Source organism: Dendrobates tinctorius, unplaced genomic scaffold (genome assembly GCF_039654945.1).
Source record: "Dendrobates tinctorius isolate UK_male_01 unplaced genomic scaffold, ASM3965494v1 ptg000116l, whole genome shotgun sequence".
Classification (NCBI taxonomy): Eukaryota; Metazoa; Chordata; class Amphibia; order Anura; family Dendrobatidae; genus Dendrobates; species Dendrobates tinctorius.
Genome location: NW_027361784.1, coordinates 25818884 through 25838248, shown reverse-complemented (window position 1 = coordinate 25838248; position 19365 = coordinate 25818884). Strand labels below are relative to the sequence as shown.

General features: G+C 43.6%; 1 protein-coding gene across 2 annotated transcripts in view; it reads right to left on the bottom strand.

The window, feature by feature from the left end:
- Positions 1–622: 622 nt before the first annotated feature.
- Positions 623–19365, bottom strand: part of ZHX2 (zinc fingers and homeoboxes 2) — a 54892-nt gene continuing 36149 nt past the window's right edge. For both annotated transcript variants that reach the window (XM_073590278.1, XM_073590279.1), the window contains 2 exons: positions 3470–6001; positions 623–1693 (listed from right to left, as the gene is read on the bottom strand). In XM_073590278.1, coding sequence (XP_073446379.1) covers positions 3474–5813 — 2340 coding nt within the window. In that variant the 5' untranslated portion in view covers positions 5814–6001 and the 3' untranslated portion in view covers positions 623–1693; positions 3470–3473. The remainder of the gene's footprint in view (positions 1694–3469; positions 6002–19365) is intronic.

Genomic DNA, 19365 nt, shown 5'->3' with positions numbered 1-19365 from the left:
GGTGTGCAACCAAATATTAAGTTGAGGGTGCCAATGATTTTGTCAGATTTGTCTTTTTTTTTGTTCTAATACACACAAAGGAAATATGCCAAGGATGCCAACATGTTCGGCCATGACTGTGCATACCAGGATGGAGGGCATTAAGTGTGAACATTACTATATTCTGTCACTACATAGGAGACTATAGTAATTGACAAGGGGTTGTCAGTTGTGGACAATCCCTTTAAACTATTTTGGCTATGTCTGTCCGTAAGGATTTTATTCAGGAGATCGAAATAGCACTCCCCAAACACTTGGAAATCTCAGGTCTATGGATCAGTAAAAATCTCCATGTACCCCTGCAGACATGAACTGTTGATCCATGTGCTCTCACTTTTTTTTTTTTTTTTACCACATTGTATTGGGTAAGAGTTTTTTTTCCCTTTGATTTTACCACGAGTGATTTCTGGTATGTGCCAATAAAAACAAACAATGAAAATAAAACAAACCACCATCTAAATGAAGCCTTAGAAATAACAGGAACAAAAAGCATTTTTTTTTTAAAAGTCCAATTCTGATATTTAGCAATTTTTGCAGTGAATCAAAATAGAGAGAAAAATAGAAGTGGAAAAAGTCGCTCGCATTCAAGCAATAAAAACGCTTTAATTTTTTTTTCACTTTTTCTTATAAAAAAAAAATGTTTTCATCAAACGTCCTAGTATAATTTGTGCAGTGCAGTGACATGGGATCAACTCCGTTATTAGGTCTTCAAAACACAACTATTCTTTTCTCATATACAATATATAAAGCAGAAATAAAACAAAAAAAAAAAAAAAAAAACCTCAAAATTTTCCCCCAAAAAAGTGCACTCACTGGGTAGGCTCGACTACGCCTAAAAACTGACGAATAGTTGTTGTGTTTGCGGCTTTCAAATAACTTTATACATATATTAAAAAACAAAAACAAAAAAAAAAAGTCTAAATATTTCAGAAAAAAAACAAACCAACCTATTTCTTGCGCACACATATATATCATTAGCAATGTTTTTTCAGTATAGTGAAACACTCGTGTAAACCTAAAACACACCAGGAAGCCCTTAAAGTTTAATATCCACCATAATATTGTCCATTTTTGAGATGGGCTCTCAAAAAAAAAAAAAAAAAAAAAAAAAAAAAATAATGCCCAAATTTTGGCAATGCAGTCCATTCTGGTGGAATGCATCAGTCATTTCTTTCTCTTTCATTTTGAATTTGTTCTGAATTTTTGTATCCCTTCCCTCACTCTTCGACCCCAGTGTTCCCAATATTTAAATGGCTCTACCACTAGGAAATATGATTTTCTATATACATTAAAAAAATAATAATTCAACTTAGTGGTTACTAATACTAAACAATGCAAAGTTTAATTAAAAAAAATATATATATGAATTGCATCTTTTGCCAAAATTAGGGAAAAAAAAAAAAAAAACGTAACCAACATCTTTCATGCACTCTACTTGATTCCAGTACAGAGTAAATGGGCGGGAAATGTACAAAGTCTTTGAAGTTTCGTTCTTTGGCAAGGAAAGAACTTTTTACTTTCACAATTTGCGAGAAGGCTATGGACATAGTCCAGGCTGAGCAGAAACCAGCACATTTTCAAAATTAACAGTAGGAAAATATATATATTATCTTGAAAAGTGAAACGAGTCCGCACTCTCCCAAAGTCTTTACACCTAAAAGAAAAACAAACAAACAAAAAAAAAAAAGTTTGTAGTACTTCATAAAGACTCATCGTTGGCATCCCCACCACTTTTGACAACAGGGTTCCGAAATGCCTCCCATACTCATTGGGCTAACGTCAGGCGAACTCACAGATATTGACAACTTCGGCCGACAGTCTAATGTGTATGGGGGCCACTGATGGAGAATTGTTGGGGGGGGGGGGGGGGGGACAAGAATACGGCATGTCAGATTTCCGACCGCCGATCCTTCCGTCCTCCAGAAACGTCTAGCAGCGGCTCCGAGAACAGAGGAGTGCCCAGCAGACGCTAAACTCTACCCTTTACACCATTTTGCAATGGACTTCCAATAAATGCACATGTACTGCAGCCCGATTTATTTCCTGATCTCATGGGAAAAAGTAAAATCCACAAAGAAGGAGTATGCTGCAAAATTCAAAGTCCGCAGCGCACTCCTTTTCTGCCGCTACATAAGGAAGAGGGTTTTTAAAAAACTAGAGAAGGCTATCCTGCGACACAAATTGCTGCAGAATCTACTGGGTTGGGAGCGCTCTTTTTTGACCAAGTTCTGAAGATCTAGGAGCTTGCAGATGCCTGCCCACAGTTCCCACAGTGTTATAGTAAATATATTGTGGTCCACGGGAGCAAGTTTGACAATTTGGCTTTTTATTTTTTCTGGATAGCTTCTCAAAAAAAAACAAAAAAAAAAAAAAAAACAACATGGAAAATATTTAAGGGCATATAATATTAGTGATTTATCGCTTTCTAATAAGTAATATTTGACTGCAGTCCATAATTCTGATATGAAGACAACAGGTTTAGTGATGAGCGAGCGTACGTGCTCGCCATTGCTCGATACTCTCGCATGCTCAATAATCGATAGAGTAAAAAACCAGATGACGAAATGTGGCGAGCCAATCACAGTAGTGTCAGCAACCAACATGGCTATGGCCAGGTTCACATAGCGTTATGGCTGTCCGTTAAATGGACTGCGCTAACGCTACTCTTTTTTATGATTGCGTTAGCGCAGTTGCTCCATCTGCGCTAACCGTGACAGACCCTCGAATGCTGCAGACCGCATCCGAGGGTCCGTCTCAGCATGACGGCACATCGTTAACGCATGCAGATTTTGACATGCGTTAGCGATGCGCTACGTTATGGCAGTCTATGGGTGCGTTATCAGATGCGTTACATAATGCAATCCGTTAAATGGACTGCCATAATGCTATGTGAACCCAGCCTATGGCATTATCGTGCATCGCAGGCAATCCCTGTATGTTTATTGGCCATCTTAACAACCGTGAAACATGCAGGACCTCGAGCACCCACTGTAATTGTATGTGGCCAAAACACCCTGATGCTTGATCGAGTATCGCGCACGCTTGCTCATCACTAATCGGTGAATTCACGGTAACATTAGGACAATTACAGTCAAAATAACCTGCAGAAGTTTCTTCAGCTTCAAAAAGATCACGGAAGCCTTAAATTTGTTTTAAGGACATAGCAAAAAAAGTGCCCTATTTTTCCCAAACTGTCCTGAAATTTCTGGACAGTTGGCAATTTGTGATCCACACTAATTGGCCCAAGACTTGGTTCATCAGGCCAAAAAGTTAAAAAAGACTGACAAACCTTTTAACACATAATAATGCTCACTACGATCATCTCTGTACTGCTTAACCACAATAAAGCACAGTTTTGGTATCCTCCATTGGCTGGCTGCTTCGAACATTTTCTAAGCAAAGCAAAGAAAAACCTAATGAGTCCCATCACCTGGTTAGACACAGGAATCATCTTTAGGTGTACTTCCATAGTCACAATCGCCCACATCATCTTGGGTGTCTTGTCCAGTCTGACTCCAGCTATCTCCACCATCTGATACCATTTCATCATCTCCATGCGATTTTGCTTCACTCTCCAAATCAAGTTTATCGTCATCTTGTTCGTAACTCATCTGATCTAAAGATGCTTGTTCCCGCATTTCCGAAAAATACGTTCTCAGTTCGTCAACATTTACTTTAGCCTTGATCATAAGAAGATCGACGTCCTCCTCATGCAATTGCCCGTATTCCTCAAAATACTTGGCGAGAATATCTTTGCCGGTATTAGTGGCTGACACAATCTTGATAAACTTTTTACGCTCTACAAGAGAGCGCTCATACATTTTCCGGTACTGCTCCATCCACCTTAAAGTCCCATTCCGGAGGACACATCTGTTGTCCTTAAACCACTTTACAATTTCAGTCCTTACGAGTCCAGTTTGTGTCGCCAGTTGATCATACTCATGTGGAGTGGGCCATTGGGTCCTTGCAAAGGTGCTCTTTAATAGATGGAGCTGCTCTGGTTTAGATTTGTACGGTTCCGAAGACCATGAGCTTGAGATGTTACCAGATTGGGTAGCTACTCCGTTCACAAGTCCATCATTGCTGTCCGAACCCATAGAGTCCAACACTGCTTGTTCCATGGAATCTCTAACTTTCCTCCTGTCCGTAAACCAATAATCTATCTGCCGCCTTGACAGTTTTGTCTCCGAGCGTAGTACATCCAAATCAGAATGTGTTGGATAGCAGTTCTTCTGAAAGCTGTTTTTGAGGCACTGGAGCTGTTCTTCCGAGAGTTCAGCAATCTTTGTGGGGGTAATGTCTCTGTAGTGATAGGGCCGTCGATTCCTGGAAGACATTCGGTCCCTCATTAGAGTTTCACTAGTGATGTTACAAATGCCTCTCTGGCTCCTGTACCTATAGTCACTGAACCACTTCTTAATTTCACTCCTAGAAAGCCCAGTGAGATCTATTAACTTGTATATCTCCACATCATCAGGAAAGTGATTAGTTACAAAACTGGCCTTCAAAAGGGCAATCTGCTCGTTGGTCTTTTTACGTTCATACCGAGATGAGGACACCATTCTTAATCGGGGAGTAGATGGAGATGAAGCTTTTACTGTATGCGGCCTCTTGGGCTCTGAAGTTTGTGAGATTAGTAAGGAACGTTTCCTGCTTGGACTTGGAGCTACAGATGCGTTTCGAGATAATGAAGAAACGCTTACAGTGGGGGCATTTGTCACTTGTGTTAAGACTAGACCTGTTTGCCCAAGAATTTGACATGGCACGGCTGTCTGGATAATCGGTTGAGCAATCTTAGCAGTAGTTGTTAATGGAGATGGCACAACAGTAAAGGTCTGTGGAACAGACTGGATAGTCCCATTGAACATTTTCTTTCTAGCTTCTTCCACCTCTTCTGGAGACCAGCTTATACCATGCTTCAACCTCTGGGTAGCAAACCAAATTCTTATTTGCTCCTCTGGATGTTTTGAGGCTGCAGTCAGCCAAGACAATTCCGCTTGCGTTGGGTAAGGAAATTTATTAAAGGAGCTGATTAATGTTGCGTTAGTGTCAAGAGCAGAATTGTACTTGTTGCTATTTAGAGGTACAGGGATTTTTGGAAGAAGGTGGACGTTAGGTGGAAGTTGAACAGATGGCATCACGTGAGTTGAACCATCTCCCAAAATGCCATTAGTTTCCGAGAGTCCGTACTGGCCATCATACAGAAACTCTTCTGCCTTTCGCAATTTTTTACTTTTTCCCAGTCTACCGACGGATAGCTTATTTAGGGATACGCCAGACAGATTGTAATCGTTATCCATGTTTTCGTGAGAGCTGGATACATCACCACCACCTTCGATGGACTGCTCTAGAATGGTCTGGTTATTACGTTTCATCAACTTTAACTTGAAGTTGCTCTCACCTGGGTGATGTTTGGAATTGTGGTCAGATAGAGAGTCATATTTTTTGGTGGTAAAGTTACATTCAGCACAAACGTAAAGAGGATTAAGGATGACGTTCGGGTGTTGCATGTCAACATGTTCTGTAAAGTCATTGAGATACTGTGTTACGTAAGGACAGTATTTGCATTCGTATCCACCTTGCAACTTTTTGGATTGAGTCTCGGTAGGTGGCTTTTCTTCCGCCACATTGTGGTCCTCAGCTAGCCAGTCATTTTTAGTCTCTAAAGCAGTAGCAGGGGTTTTAGGCAAAATATCAACATCTTCATCTTCCTGATCTACGAGCTCAGATGCCCGTACCATGCAAGGCGTTGTGGACTTTCTTTTACTGGCCATGTTGAAGCTGGGTTATAAAATTATTAGATGTAAATGAATTCAAAGTGGATTTAACCCAAAATATTAGGTGCGGAGGTGTTTAGGCGTGGTTTCGTTCAAGCAGTGGAGTCTTCTACTCCACACACTAGCCAGCGTGAACTTTCGGAATTTCTTTGAATCGGCATAGAGTTAGGATCTGTTTGACACACCTGAAAAACAAAGAGATGGGATTAATGAACATCAGGTCTACAATCAGGACCAAGATTTTCATGTCCCACTTCTACCACTGATATAGTTGAGATCCTATCAACTTTTATACAGGGAAGTAACTACATGGGGTACAATGGTACCGTCAGCTTGGAGTACCTAAAAGGTCTCTTTGCTCCATATGAGAAGACCAATTATATTTACCCCTTTCCTCAAATAGGACGTACTAGTGCATGGAGTGGGATAAGAAGTGGAGTCAACTCCATACTGGGCCGGTGCCAGCTGCGTTTTACAGCAAGCACCTACCATTAACAGCAGCGACCAGAGCTTGCCCTGATCGTTGCTCTTCAACCATTTAAATGCTGCCGTCAATCTGACCGCAGCATATTAAAGGCATCTTTGCACAGTGAGCACGGCAGCGATCAGGGCTAGCTCTGGTCACTGCTGTTAATGGTAGGTGCTTACTGTAAAACACAGCTGGCACCTGCTATACACACACTGCAATATTGTCATCTCTTAGTTCATAGGGCAAGTGAACAAATGAAAGCAGATTTAAGTCTCTTAGTCAAAATTAGAACAGATGTTTTTCTTTATTTTTTTTTTTGGTCGCTGCATTTCTCCCCCATAAACACAAGTGATAAAAAAAACCAAAAAAAAAAAAAACGCCATCCACTGAAAAATTGTTACATATCTTAGAAAATCACGACAAACATATTAACGAAGTGAAAAATATATTCAATCTATGTTCCTTCGTAAGCTTGGTACAGTCAGAAAATCATACTGACCTGAAGAATCAGGTTAACAGGTTATCTATACTGGAAAAAATAAAGTAAAAAAATAAAATAAATAAACCCCCCAAATTTTTCCTGTTCTTTAGCTCATTATATTGTAAAACGAATGTCCGTAAAAAAAAAAATAATTTTATGTCTCCTGGAAGAATAAAATCATCATTGAGAGAGATTTTTGCAAATGCCCACAAGCTTGACATCACGGCCCTGGTTTTATTGACCTATATAGCAGCCATGCACATACTGATTTAGCCTACCCATTGTGGCGTGGTAGAAGGGGGCGCTAAATTTTTTGCAAATGTGCGAAGAAACAGAAGATGACTAATACTGCAGCTTTTGATATTTTACTTAAAGGGATATTTACTGTTAAACAGTGTCCTTGTGGGATTCCCCATCGATAAACCTTATAGAAAGCCCAACATGGCTTAGCGCAGAATTTGGTATGCAGCTCCCTCCCGGAATTCTGCAGTTAACCATGTATGCGTCACTTGAGAGACACTCTCTGAAAGTCAATGCAACCACAAGGCTTTAAGATAGATCATGATTCAGAGGAGTCCTGGGCGCCGTGCCGCAGAGCTTCCAGACACAGACTGCGATGTCAAATTACAGCTGCAAACTCTTAAAGGGGCGCTAAACGTAAAAAACAAGGGATGATAAAAAGAACGCATCATAATAGACATAGAACGTGACATAATAGAGCGACAAAAGAACCAGGAATTTTTTCAGGACCAAATTTAATGATCCCAACTAACCCCCCTCCACCCAGCCTGAAGGGCTGATAACATGGAGTGACGGACAGGAGTCTGCTTTGTAGAGGATATCTTTAGATTTTGGTCTAAATTCTTTTTAATTTTCCCAGTTGACAACTCTTGGGAGAAAAGTCACGGGCCCCTTGAAAAGTAAGTTGTCGAAATGCGTAAGCGTTTACACTCTTGGGCAGGCGCTTGGAAACACGTATATTAAAACAGCATGTAGTTTGTTATCTATTTATATAATTGCCCTGTAACGTTTTCATTTCCTGTTCTGTCCAGATGTCACCGTATCCCAGAATTCCAAGCGGAGGAAGTCCACCGACTGCCATATTGGGACACCCAAGTAATGGGTGACTCAATATGGAAACTGCTGCTGGTACAAACCTATTGCGCGGTACCAGCAGCGGAACACCGTCGCACTGCGCCTGTGTGGAATCATTCTGCTGATCCCGGCGGCAGATGCGCGACGTGTCTACAGGCAGAGGAAGCCGGTCACATTAATTAACCCCTTCACGACCAATGACTCCACATAGGCGTCATGAAAACTGGTACCAATCTGACCAGCGACACCTATGTGGCGTCATGACTTTAAAGCCCCTCCTAGGTCACTGAAAGGTCACCCGACCCGCAGATACAGGGAGCTTTGTACTTCACCCCCACGTGGCTACGATCGCTCCGATTGGCTGTTAAAAGTGAAACAGCCAATCTGAGCGATAGTAATATTTCATCAATGAAAATTGATGAAATATTACAATCCAGCCATGTCCGACGCTGCTGTAGCATCGGACATGGCTGGTGACACCGATCCGACCCCCCCCACCGGTTAACGGTGGCGATCTGCCCCCCGCCACTGTCATCTGCCCCCCCGCCTTCCGATCGCCCCCCTCCCACCCCCCGGTACTCACCGAGAGCCGCTTTTGCTCCCGATGTCCCGGACCATGGGCGCCGCCATATTGGAAAATGGCGGGCGCATGCGCAGTGCGCCTGCAATTTCCTTTCATTCATTTTGATCCCTGTGATAAACTCTCACAGTGATCAAAATAGAATGAAAAGTAAATAAACCCCCCGTTTATCACCCCCATAGGCAGGAACAACTAATAAAATAAAGAAATTATTTTTCCATTAAGGTTAGGGTTGGAAAGAGGGTTAGGGTTGGAAAGAGGGTTAGAATTAGGGTTAGGGTTGGAATTAGGGTTAGGCTTGTGGTTAGGGTTAGGGATGTGTTGGGGTTAGGGTTGAAGTTAGAATTGTGGGATTTCCACTGTTTAGGCACATCAGCGGGTCTCCAAACGCGACATGGTGCAACCATTGATTCCTGCCAATTTTGCGTTCAAAAAGATAAACGGTGCTCCCTCCCTTCCAAGCCCTGAAGTGTGCTCAAACAGTGGTTTACCCCAACATATGGGGTATCAATGTACTCAGGAAAAATATTGGGGGCTAAAAAATTATTTTTGTGGAATTTGTTTGTTTTTTTATTTTCACATCTCTGTGTTATAAACTTCTGTGAAAGGAATGGGAGGTTGACAAGATTTATAAAAACTTGCATGGTCCTTCTGGATGTGTAAAGATCCAAAAAAACTCCTACAAAGTCCTTACTAGGTGGTACGCCACTCCGGACATAAAAAAGAAATGGCAACCTGAGGCGTCCTCGGAGAGCTGGAGATGCCTTAGAGAGAAGGGATCTTCTATACATATTTGGTGGCAGTGCGATAAAATTCAGCCATTCTGGAGTAAATTGCTTAAAATTTCGACAAAACTTTGTCAGCTCCCAGACCCTCCATCCCTGAGATTGATCTTTTTGAATTGGTCAGGTGAAACAGCACAATCTAAACACAAAAAACTTCTAATGTATTTGTTGGCAGCAGCCAAAATGTTAATTCCTTTATACTGGCTGTCTCAGACCTGCCCTTCTGTGGCCGAATGGCTACACAAAGTTAGCCAAATTTATCATATTGAAGAGATAATAGCCAGCATGACCTTTGGAACAAGTAAATTCAACTTGATCTGGGTGCCTTGGATACTCTTTAGAGAATCAGATGAGTATTTGAATCTTCTAAATGCACAGTAGAATGTATTTAAGTTACCTGATAGTCAATCATAAGGAAAGGTAAAATAGGTTGCCTCTTCACGCGGACAAGGGATACTTACTGCTGACTGGACACTTACCCCCATTGTTCTCTACACCCCAACCTACCCCCACACCCTTTTTTCTCTCTAGATTTCCACACTACTCCCTTCTTTACTGTTTCTTCAGTTAAAATTTTATTCTACACTGCGACAAATCTAGGCATATTACTGGAAATGTATGTCAAAGTACCAGCGATTGCCTTTTTCTTGAAGGCCATGAAGAAACGCGGCTTCTTGTTAAACCGTGTGATAAATGATATTTGTGAGTAATAAAATTATACTAGTAATTTGGCCAGGAAGATGATCCAGGAAAGCGATGCTACGGTGGACAATGTATATTGTATGTCGCATGTACTGCATTTCCTTCTTGTTTAAAACTAATAAAAAGAAGTTTAAAGAAAAGATAAACTTCTGTGAAGCCCTTGGGGGTTCAAAGTGCTCACCAGGGATCTAGATAAGTTCCTTGGGGGGTCTAGTTTCCAAAATGGGGTCACTTGTGGGGAGTTTCTACTGTTTAGGCACATCAGGGGCTCTGCAAACATAACGACGACCGCAGACCATTCCATCAAAGTCTGCATTTCAAAATGTCACTACTTCTCTTCTGAGCCCCGACGTGTGCCCATACAGTGGTTCCCCCCCACATATGGGGTACCAGCGTACTCAGAACAAACTGGACAACTTTTGGGGTCCAGTTTCTCCTGGTACCCTTGTGAAAATAAAAAAAATTGCGCACTGAAAAATAATTTGAGGATAAAAAAATATTTTTTATTTTCACGGCTCTGCGTTATAAAGTTTTGTGAAGCACTTGGGGGTTCAAAGTGCTCACTATGCATCTAGATAATTTCCATAGGGGGTCTAGTTTCCAAAATGGGGTCATTTGTGGGGGCGCTCCAATGTTTAGGCACACAGGGGCTCTCCAAACACGACATGGTGTCCGCTAACGATTAGAGTTAATTTGCATTTCAATAAGTCAAATGGCGCTCCTTCCCTTCTGAGCCCTGCCGTGCGCCCAAACAGTGGTTCCCCCCCACATATGGGGTACCAGCGTACTCAAGACAAACTGGACAACAACTTTTGTGGTCCAATTTCTCCTGTTACCCTTGTGAAAATTAAAAATAGCGTGCTAAAAAATCATTTTTGAGGAAAAACAAAGATTTTTTTATTTTCACTGCTCTGTGTTATAAACTTTTGTGAAGCACTTGGGGGTTCAAAGTGCTCACTATGCATCTAGATAAGTTCCTTAGGGGGTCTAGTTTCCAAAATGGGGTCACTTGTAAGGGAGCTCCAATGTTTAGGTGCCCAGGGGCTCTCCAAACGCGACATGGTGTCCGATAACGATTGGAGCTAATTTTCCATTCAAAAAGTCAAATGGTGCTCCTTCCCTTCCGGACCCTGCTGTGCGCCCAAACAGTGGTTTATGACCACATATGAGGTATTGGAGTACTCAGGAAAAATTGTCCAACAAATTTTAGGATCCATTTTATCCTGTTGCCCATGTGAAAATGAAGAAACTGAGGCTAAAAGAAAATGTGTGTGAAAAAAGGTACTTATTTTTTTCAGATCAATTTTTGAAGTACCTGGGGGTTCAAAGTGATCACTATGCATCTAGATAAGTTCCTTGGAGGGTCTAGTTTCCAAAATGGGGTCACTTGTGGGGGAGCTCCAATGTTTAGGCACACAGGGGCTTTCCAAACGCGACATGGCAAGCGCTAAATATTCCAGCATATTTTCCATTCAAAAAGTCAAATGGCGCTCCTTCCCTTCTGAGCCCTGCCGTACGCCCAAACAGTGGTTTATGACCACATATGAGGTATCGGTGTACTCAGGGGAAATTGCCCAACAAATTTTAGGATCCATTTTATCCTGTTACCCATGTGAAAATGCAAAAAATTGATGCCAAGAGAAAATTTTTGTTGGAAAAATTAAAATGTCCATTTTTTCTTTCCACGTTGCTTTAGTTCCTGTGAAACACCTGAAGGGTTAATAATCTTCTTGAATGTAGTTTTGAGTAGCTTGAGGGGTGCTGTTTTTAGAATGGTGTCACTTTTGGGTATTTTCTGCCATATAGACCCCTCAAAGTGACTTCAAGTGTGAGGTGGTCCATAAAAAAATGGTTTTGTAAATTTTGTTGTAAAAATTAGAAAATCGCTGGTCAACTTTTAACCCTTATAACTTCCTAACAAAAAAATATTTTGTTTCCAAAATTGTGCTGATGTAAAGTAGACATGTGGGAAATGTTATTTAGTAACTATTTTGTGTCGCATAACTCTCTGGTTTAACAGAATAAAAATTCAAAATTTGAAAATTGCGAAATTTTCTAAATTTTCGCCAAGTTTCTGATTTTTTCACAAATAAACGCAAAAATTATCGACCAAAATTTACCACTAACATGAAGCCCAATATGTCACGAAAAAAACAGTCTCAGAATCGCTAGGATCCGTTGAAGCGTTCCAGAGTTATTACCTCATAAAGGGACACTGGTCAGAATTGCAGAAAATGGCCTGGTCATTAAGGTCAAAATAGGCTCGGTCATGAAGGGGTTAAAGGGGTTTTTCCCATGAACGAAAGTTCATATTAAAAATTGTCTGTGTCTGACCGTGTATGGAGCATACCACATCTCCTAGGCAGGGGAGGAAGCAAAACACAATGCTGACATTACAGCAGGAGATCACAGAGGATTCATTTTGTGAGGTAAAATATTTCACTGACTGTCTTTAAACAATATTTTACCTCACAAAATGTATCCTCTGTGATCTCCTGCTGTAATGTCAGTATTGTCTTTTGCTTCCTCCCCTGCCCAGGAGATGTGGTATGTTCTGTACACGGTCAGACACAGGGGTGAGAGAGACAGAGCACAGGGGGGAGACAGCACAAACTGAACAGCACATGAGGGGAGAACACAGCACAGGAAGGAGAGAGACAGCAGATAAGGGGAATAGCACATGGGGTAGACAGGTCAAAGAAGAGAGCACAGACGGGAGAAGACAGCACCTGGGGAAAGAGATTCTCAACGCTGCAAAGCCTGCCCCCGTTGTGACATTACCGCCCTCCCGCTGCAAAAGCATCGGGCCTCCATCTAGTCCATCATAAAATGTAACAACCTTCATTCAGTATCAATGGATGACAAACAGTCCTTTTTCCCCAGGCAGAATGAAAGGCCAATGTAGCATCACCAACCTCGGAATTTCCAGCAGCAGCTCACACTTGTAGTAAACGTGTTCACCAAACACACACCTCTCTTTGAAGAGCAGACTAACCAGTAGAGAACGTACAATCTACAGATTCGTCTCTAGGATGCCTGGTGGGAGCCACTTTGAAAATTTCACGCTTCTTACCACAAACCAAATTTACTGAACTCTCCCATGCAAAACCGTTCCCCTTTATGTCTCACAGGAGCTTGAATGTGTTTTCAATAAGGAACAAAAAAAAAAAAAAAAAAATGGGCTGCAGTACTCAAGAACGGCCACTACATGGTGTATGAAGCCGTGCGGTTCCGCCTCCATACTCAGTGCACATCTACAAACAGCTGATGGAGGAACTAGGTGTTGGAACAAAAAAAAAAAAAAATAGGAAAGATCTTCAATATTTTGGTCCTGGACAACCACTTTATGCTGGTCACTGGGAATCTCACCCAGCTTTCCCATGCTCCTGAATGGACAGTTATCCTCACTGTACAGCCTGGATCATAGTGTTGTGGCAAAATTTGGCAAATATGGGCAGCGTAAAAGTGGTGACAACTTTGCTGCCACCGTAATACTCACAATGGTTGTCACAGAAGTTTCCTGGGCCCCTAAAACAAACACTGCAAAGATACTAGACAAAGGATATTATAACCGATTGATCTGCCACAGAGGTGTCTAGCTGGCAGCTATTTTGGCAATTACCCAGCTTTTCCAGGGACTGATAAAACAATGAAATAAAATTAAAAAAAAAAACAGGTTTTTTAATGAATGTGGAGGCTCTGCTGCCACAAGACAAAAAAAAAAAAAACCCTGCAGGGATCGTAACTGCAGCACTGTCATCCGGGCGGAATCTGATCACCATGGAGGGGGCTCAATGATGGCGCGCTAATGAGGCGATCTGTGTGGAGTGAATGCTAATCAGTTACTGCAGCTAATGAACTTTCTTCAGCGCACACGGCTGCACATTCCTGTAACAGGTCAGCAATTTTCATGAAGACCCGGCCCCAGCAGTCATTTCCAGAGGACAAAAGCTTACACAGCCAGGTAGACGAGGGAAAGAGAAGGCTCTGCCGTCTTAAGAAAAGGAGTCACCTTGTAATATATTCCTTGTCTATTGTGAGCCAATTCCCCAGGATACAGGGGAGTTATCTGAATGAAAAAAAAAAAGTTACAGATTTTAACCAAAAATGTGCAACATACTCCAGAGCTGCACTCACTATTCTGCTGGTGCAGTCACTGTGTACATACATTACTGATCCTGAGTTACATCCTGTATTATACTCCAGAGCTGCACTCACTATTCTGCTGGTGCAGTCACTGTGTACATACATTACTGATCCTGAGTTACATCCTGTATTATACTCCAGAGCTGCACTCACTATTCTGCTGGTGCAGTCACTGTGTACATACATTACTGATCCTGAGTTACATTCTGTGTTATACCCCAGAGCTGCACTCACTATTCTGCTGGTGCAGTCACTGTGTACATACATTACATTACTGATCCTGAGTTACATCCTGTATTATACCCCAGAGCTGCACTCACTATTCTGCTGGTGCAGTCACTGTGTACATACATTACATTACTGATCCTGAGTTACATCCTGTATTATACCCCAGAGCTGTGCTCACTATTCTGCTGGTGCAGTCACTGTGTACATACATTACATTACTGATCCTGAGTTACATCCTGTATTATACTCCAGAGCTGCACTCACTATTCTGCTGGTGCAGTCACTGTGTACATACATTACATTACTGATCCTGAGTTACATCCTGTATTATACTCGAGAGCTGCACTCACTATTCTGCTGGTGCAGTCACTGTGTACATACATTACATTACTGATCCTGAGTTACATCCTGTATTATACTCCAGAGCTGCACTCACTATTCTGCTGGTGCAGTCACTGTGTACATACATTACTGATCCTGAGTTACATCCTGTATTATACTCCAGAGCTGCACTCACTATTCTGCTGGTGCAGTCACTGTGTACATACATTACTGATCCTGAGTAACATTCTGTGTTATACCCCAGAGCTGCACTCACTATTCTGCTGGTGCAGTCACTGTGTACATACATTACATTACTGATCCTGAGTTACATCCTGTATTATACCCCAGAGCTGCACTCACTATTCTGCTGGTGCAGTCACTGTGTACATACATTACATTACTGATCCTGAGTTACATCCTGTATTATACCCCAGAGCTGCGCTCACTATTCTGCTGGTGCAGTCACTGTGTACATACATTACATTACTGATCCTGAGTTACATCCTGTATTATACTCCAGAGCTGCACTCACTATTCTGCTGGTGCAGTCACTGTGTACATACATTACATTACTGATCCTGAGTTACATCCTGTATTATACTCCAGAGCTGCACTCACTATTCTGCTGGTGCAGTCACTGTGTACATACATTACTGATCCTGAGTTACATCCTGTATTATACTCCAGAGCTGCACTCACTATTCTGCTGGTGCAGTCACTGTGTACATACATTACTGATCCTGAGTTACATTCTGTGTTATACCCCAGAGCTGCACTCACTATTCTGCTGGTGCAGTCACTGTGTACATACATTACATTACTGATCCTGAGTTACATCCTGTATTATACCCCAGAGCTGCACTCACTATTCTGCTGGTGCAGTCACTGTGTACATACATTACATTACTGATCCTGAGTTACATCCTGTATTATACCCCAGAGCTGCGCTCACTATTCTGCTGGTGCAGTCACTGTGTACATACATTACATTACTGATCCTGAGTTACATCCTGTATTATACTCCAGAGCTGCACTCACTATTCTGCTGGTGCAGTCACTGTGTACATACATTACATTACTGATCCTGAGTTACATCCTGTATTATACTCCAGAGCTGCACTCACTATTCTGCTGGTGCAGTCACTGTGTACATACATTACTGATCCTGAGTTACATCCTGTATTATACTCCAGAGCTGCACTCACTATTCTGCTGGTGCAGTCACTGTGTACATACATTACTGATCCTGAGTTACATCCTGTATTATACTCCAGAGCTGCACTCACTATCCTGCTGGTGCAGTCACTGTGTACATACATTATAGATCCTGTACTGATCCTGAGTTACATCCTGTATTATACTCCAGAGCTGCACTCACTATTCTGCTGATGCAGTCACTGTGTCCATACATTACGGATCCTGTACTGATCCTGAGTTACATCCTGTATTGTACTCCAGAGCTGCACTCACTATTCTGCTGGTGCAATCACTGTGTACATACATTACTGATCCTGAGTTACATCCTGTATTATACTCCAGAGCTGCACTCACTATTCTGCTGGTGCAGCCACTGTGTACATACATTACAGATCCTGTACTGATCCTGAGTTACATCCTGTATTATACTCCAGAGCTGCACTCACTATTCTGCTGGTGCAGTCACTGTGTACATACATTACTGATCCTGAGTTACATCCTGTATTATACTCCAGAGCTGCACTCACTATTCTGCAGGTGCAGTCACTGTGTACATACATTACTGATCCTGAGTTACATCCTGTATTATACTCCAGAGCTGCACTCGCTGTTCTGCTGGTGCAGTCACTGTGTACATACATTACTGATCCTGTACTGATCCTGAGTTACATCCTGTATTATACTCCAGAGCTGCACTCACTATTCTGCTGGTGCAGTCACTGTGTACATACATTACTGATCCTGAGTTACATCCTGTATTATACTCCAGAGCTGCACTCACTATTCTGCAGGTGCAGTCACTGTGTACATACATTACTGATCCTGAGTTACATCCTGTATTATACTCCAGAGCTGCACTCGCTGTTCTGCTGGTGCAGTCACTGTGTACATACATTATAGATCCTGTACTGATCCTGAGTTACATCCTGTATTATACTCCAGAGCTGCACTCACTATTCTGCTGATGCAGTCACTGTGTCCATACATTACGGATCCTGTACTGATCCTGAGTTACATCCTGTATTGTACTCCAGAGCTGCACTCACTATTCTGCTGGTGCAATCACTGTGTACATACATTACTGATCCTGAGTTACATCCTGTATTATACTCCAGAGCTGCACTCACTATTCTGCTGGTGCAGCCACTGTGTACATACAGTACATTACTGATCCTGAGTTACATCCTGTATTATACTCCAGAGCTGCACTCACTATTCTGCTGGAGCAGTCACTGTGTACATACATTACTGATCCTGTACTGATCCTGAGTTACATCCTGTATTATACTCCAGAGCTGCACTCACTATTCTGCTGGTGCAGTCACTGTGTACATACATTACTGATCCTGAGTTACATCCTGTATTATACTCCAGAGCTGCACTCACTATTCTGCAGGTGCAGTCACTGTGTACATACATTACTGATCCTGAGTTACATCCTGTATTATACTCCAGAGCTGCACTCGCTGTTCTGCTGGTGCAGTCACTGTGTACATACATTACTGATCCTGAGTTACATCCTGTATTATACTCCAGAGCTGCACTCACTATTCTGCTGGTGCAGTTACTGTGTACAGACATTACATTACTGTTCCTGAGTTACATCCTGTATTATACTCCAGAGCTGCACTCACTATTCTGCTGGCTTTAGAGCTAAACTTCAGGTACTTTCCAGACTTTTCCCTGAAAGCAGATGACAGAGCCAAGATGGTGGAGGTATGTTGTACATGCCCAATCCTCACAGGTTTAAGGCATTCACAACATGGAAACATCGGCGCACTGTCTGCACACACCCTACACGTCCATGGGCGCTGATGAGTGCACATCGACCAGTGCTTGTATTTCCATGACGTGATGCAGCACTGTTCACACAAACCTGTGAAATTTCACTTGCAGCAGTGAGTGGTTAGTGTGTGCAAAACTGGATTTTTTATTTTTTAATTTTTGCAAGGTAAAGACAGTAGATAAAAATGACTAGACACAGACATTAGGACACGTCTCCCGATATCCTGAGGAACGAATCAGACCTTTCCTCCTGAAAATGAGCAACTAAATCAGAATTGTCAATAAGGCGTGGCCACACACCATCAGCGGGGAGCCGATCACGACATCTGTCATGTTCATTACAAAAGGAGCGTTAACGAGAGGAACGGCAGAGTTTCCAGAGAAATCTAATGGAGACAATTTTGGTCACCCAGTAAAATTCCTGTAATTCGGGATAATCGGGAGATCTCTAGACAGTCTGGATTATTGGAAGTCACAGAACAAGGGTCTGTAAATGGGAGGGTTGAGGCTGGCCTGGTGTCTAACTAATTTTTAGGAGCCCATGCGACTGCAAAGAGGGGTGCCAAACGAGGCCGAACGAGGGGAGCCAAACGAGGCCGAACGAGGGGAGCCAAACGAGGCCGAACGAGGGGAGCCAAACGAGGCCGAACGAGGGGAGCCAAACGAGGCCGAACGAGGGGAGCCAAACGAGGCCCACAGAGGGGAGCCAAACGAGGCCCACAGAGGGGAGCCAAACGAGGCCCACAGAGGGGAGCCAAACGAGGCCCACAGAGGGGAGCCAAACGAGGCCCACAGAGGGGAGCCAAACGAGGCCCACAGAGGGGAGCCAAACGAGGCCCACAGAGGGGAGCCAAACGAGGCCCACAGAGGGGAGCCAAACGAGGCCCACAGAGGGGAGCCAAACGAGGCCCACAGAGGGGAGCCAAACGAGGCCCACAGAGGGGAGCCAAACGAGGCCCACAGAGGGGAGCCAAACGAGGCCCACAGAGGGGAGCCAAACGAGGCCCACAGAGGGGAGCCAAACGAGGCCCACAGAGGGGAGCCAAACGAGGCCCACAGAGGGGAGCCAAACGAGGCCCACAGAGGGGAGCCAAACGAGGCCCACAGAGGGGAGCCAAACGAGGCCCACAGAGGGGAGCCAAACGAGGCCCACAGAGGGGAGCCAAACGAGGCCCACAGAGGGGAGCCAAACGAGGCCCACAGAGGGGAGCCAAACGAGGCCCACAGAGGGGAGCCAAACGAGGCCCACAGAGGGGAGCCAAACGAGGCCCACAGAGGGGAGCCAAACGAGGCCCACAGAGGGGAGCCAAACGAGGCCCACAGAGGGGAGCCAAACGAGGCCCACAGAGGGGAGCCAAACGAGGCCCACAGAGGGGAGCCAAACGAGGCCCACAGAGGGGAGCCAAACGAGGCCCACAGAGGGGAGCCAAACGAGGCCCACAGAGGGGAGCCAAACGAGGCCCACAGAGGGGAGCCAAACGAGGCCCACAGAGGGGAGCCAAACGAGGCCCACAGAGGGGAGCCAAACGAGGCCCACAGAGGGGAGCCAAACGAGGCCCACAGAGGGGAGCCAAACGAGGCCCACAGAGGGGAGCCAAACGAGGCCCACAGAGGGGAGCCAAACGAGGCCCACAGAGGGGAGCCAAACGAGGCCCACAGAGGGGAGCCAAACGAGGCCCACAGAGGGGAGCCAAACGAGGCCCACAGAGGGGAGCCAAACGAGGCCCACAGAGGGGAGCCAAACGAGGCCCACAGAG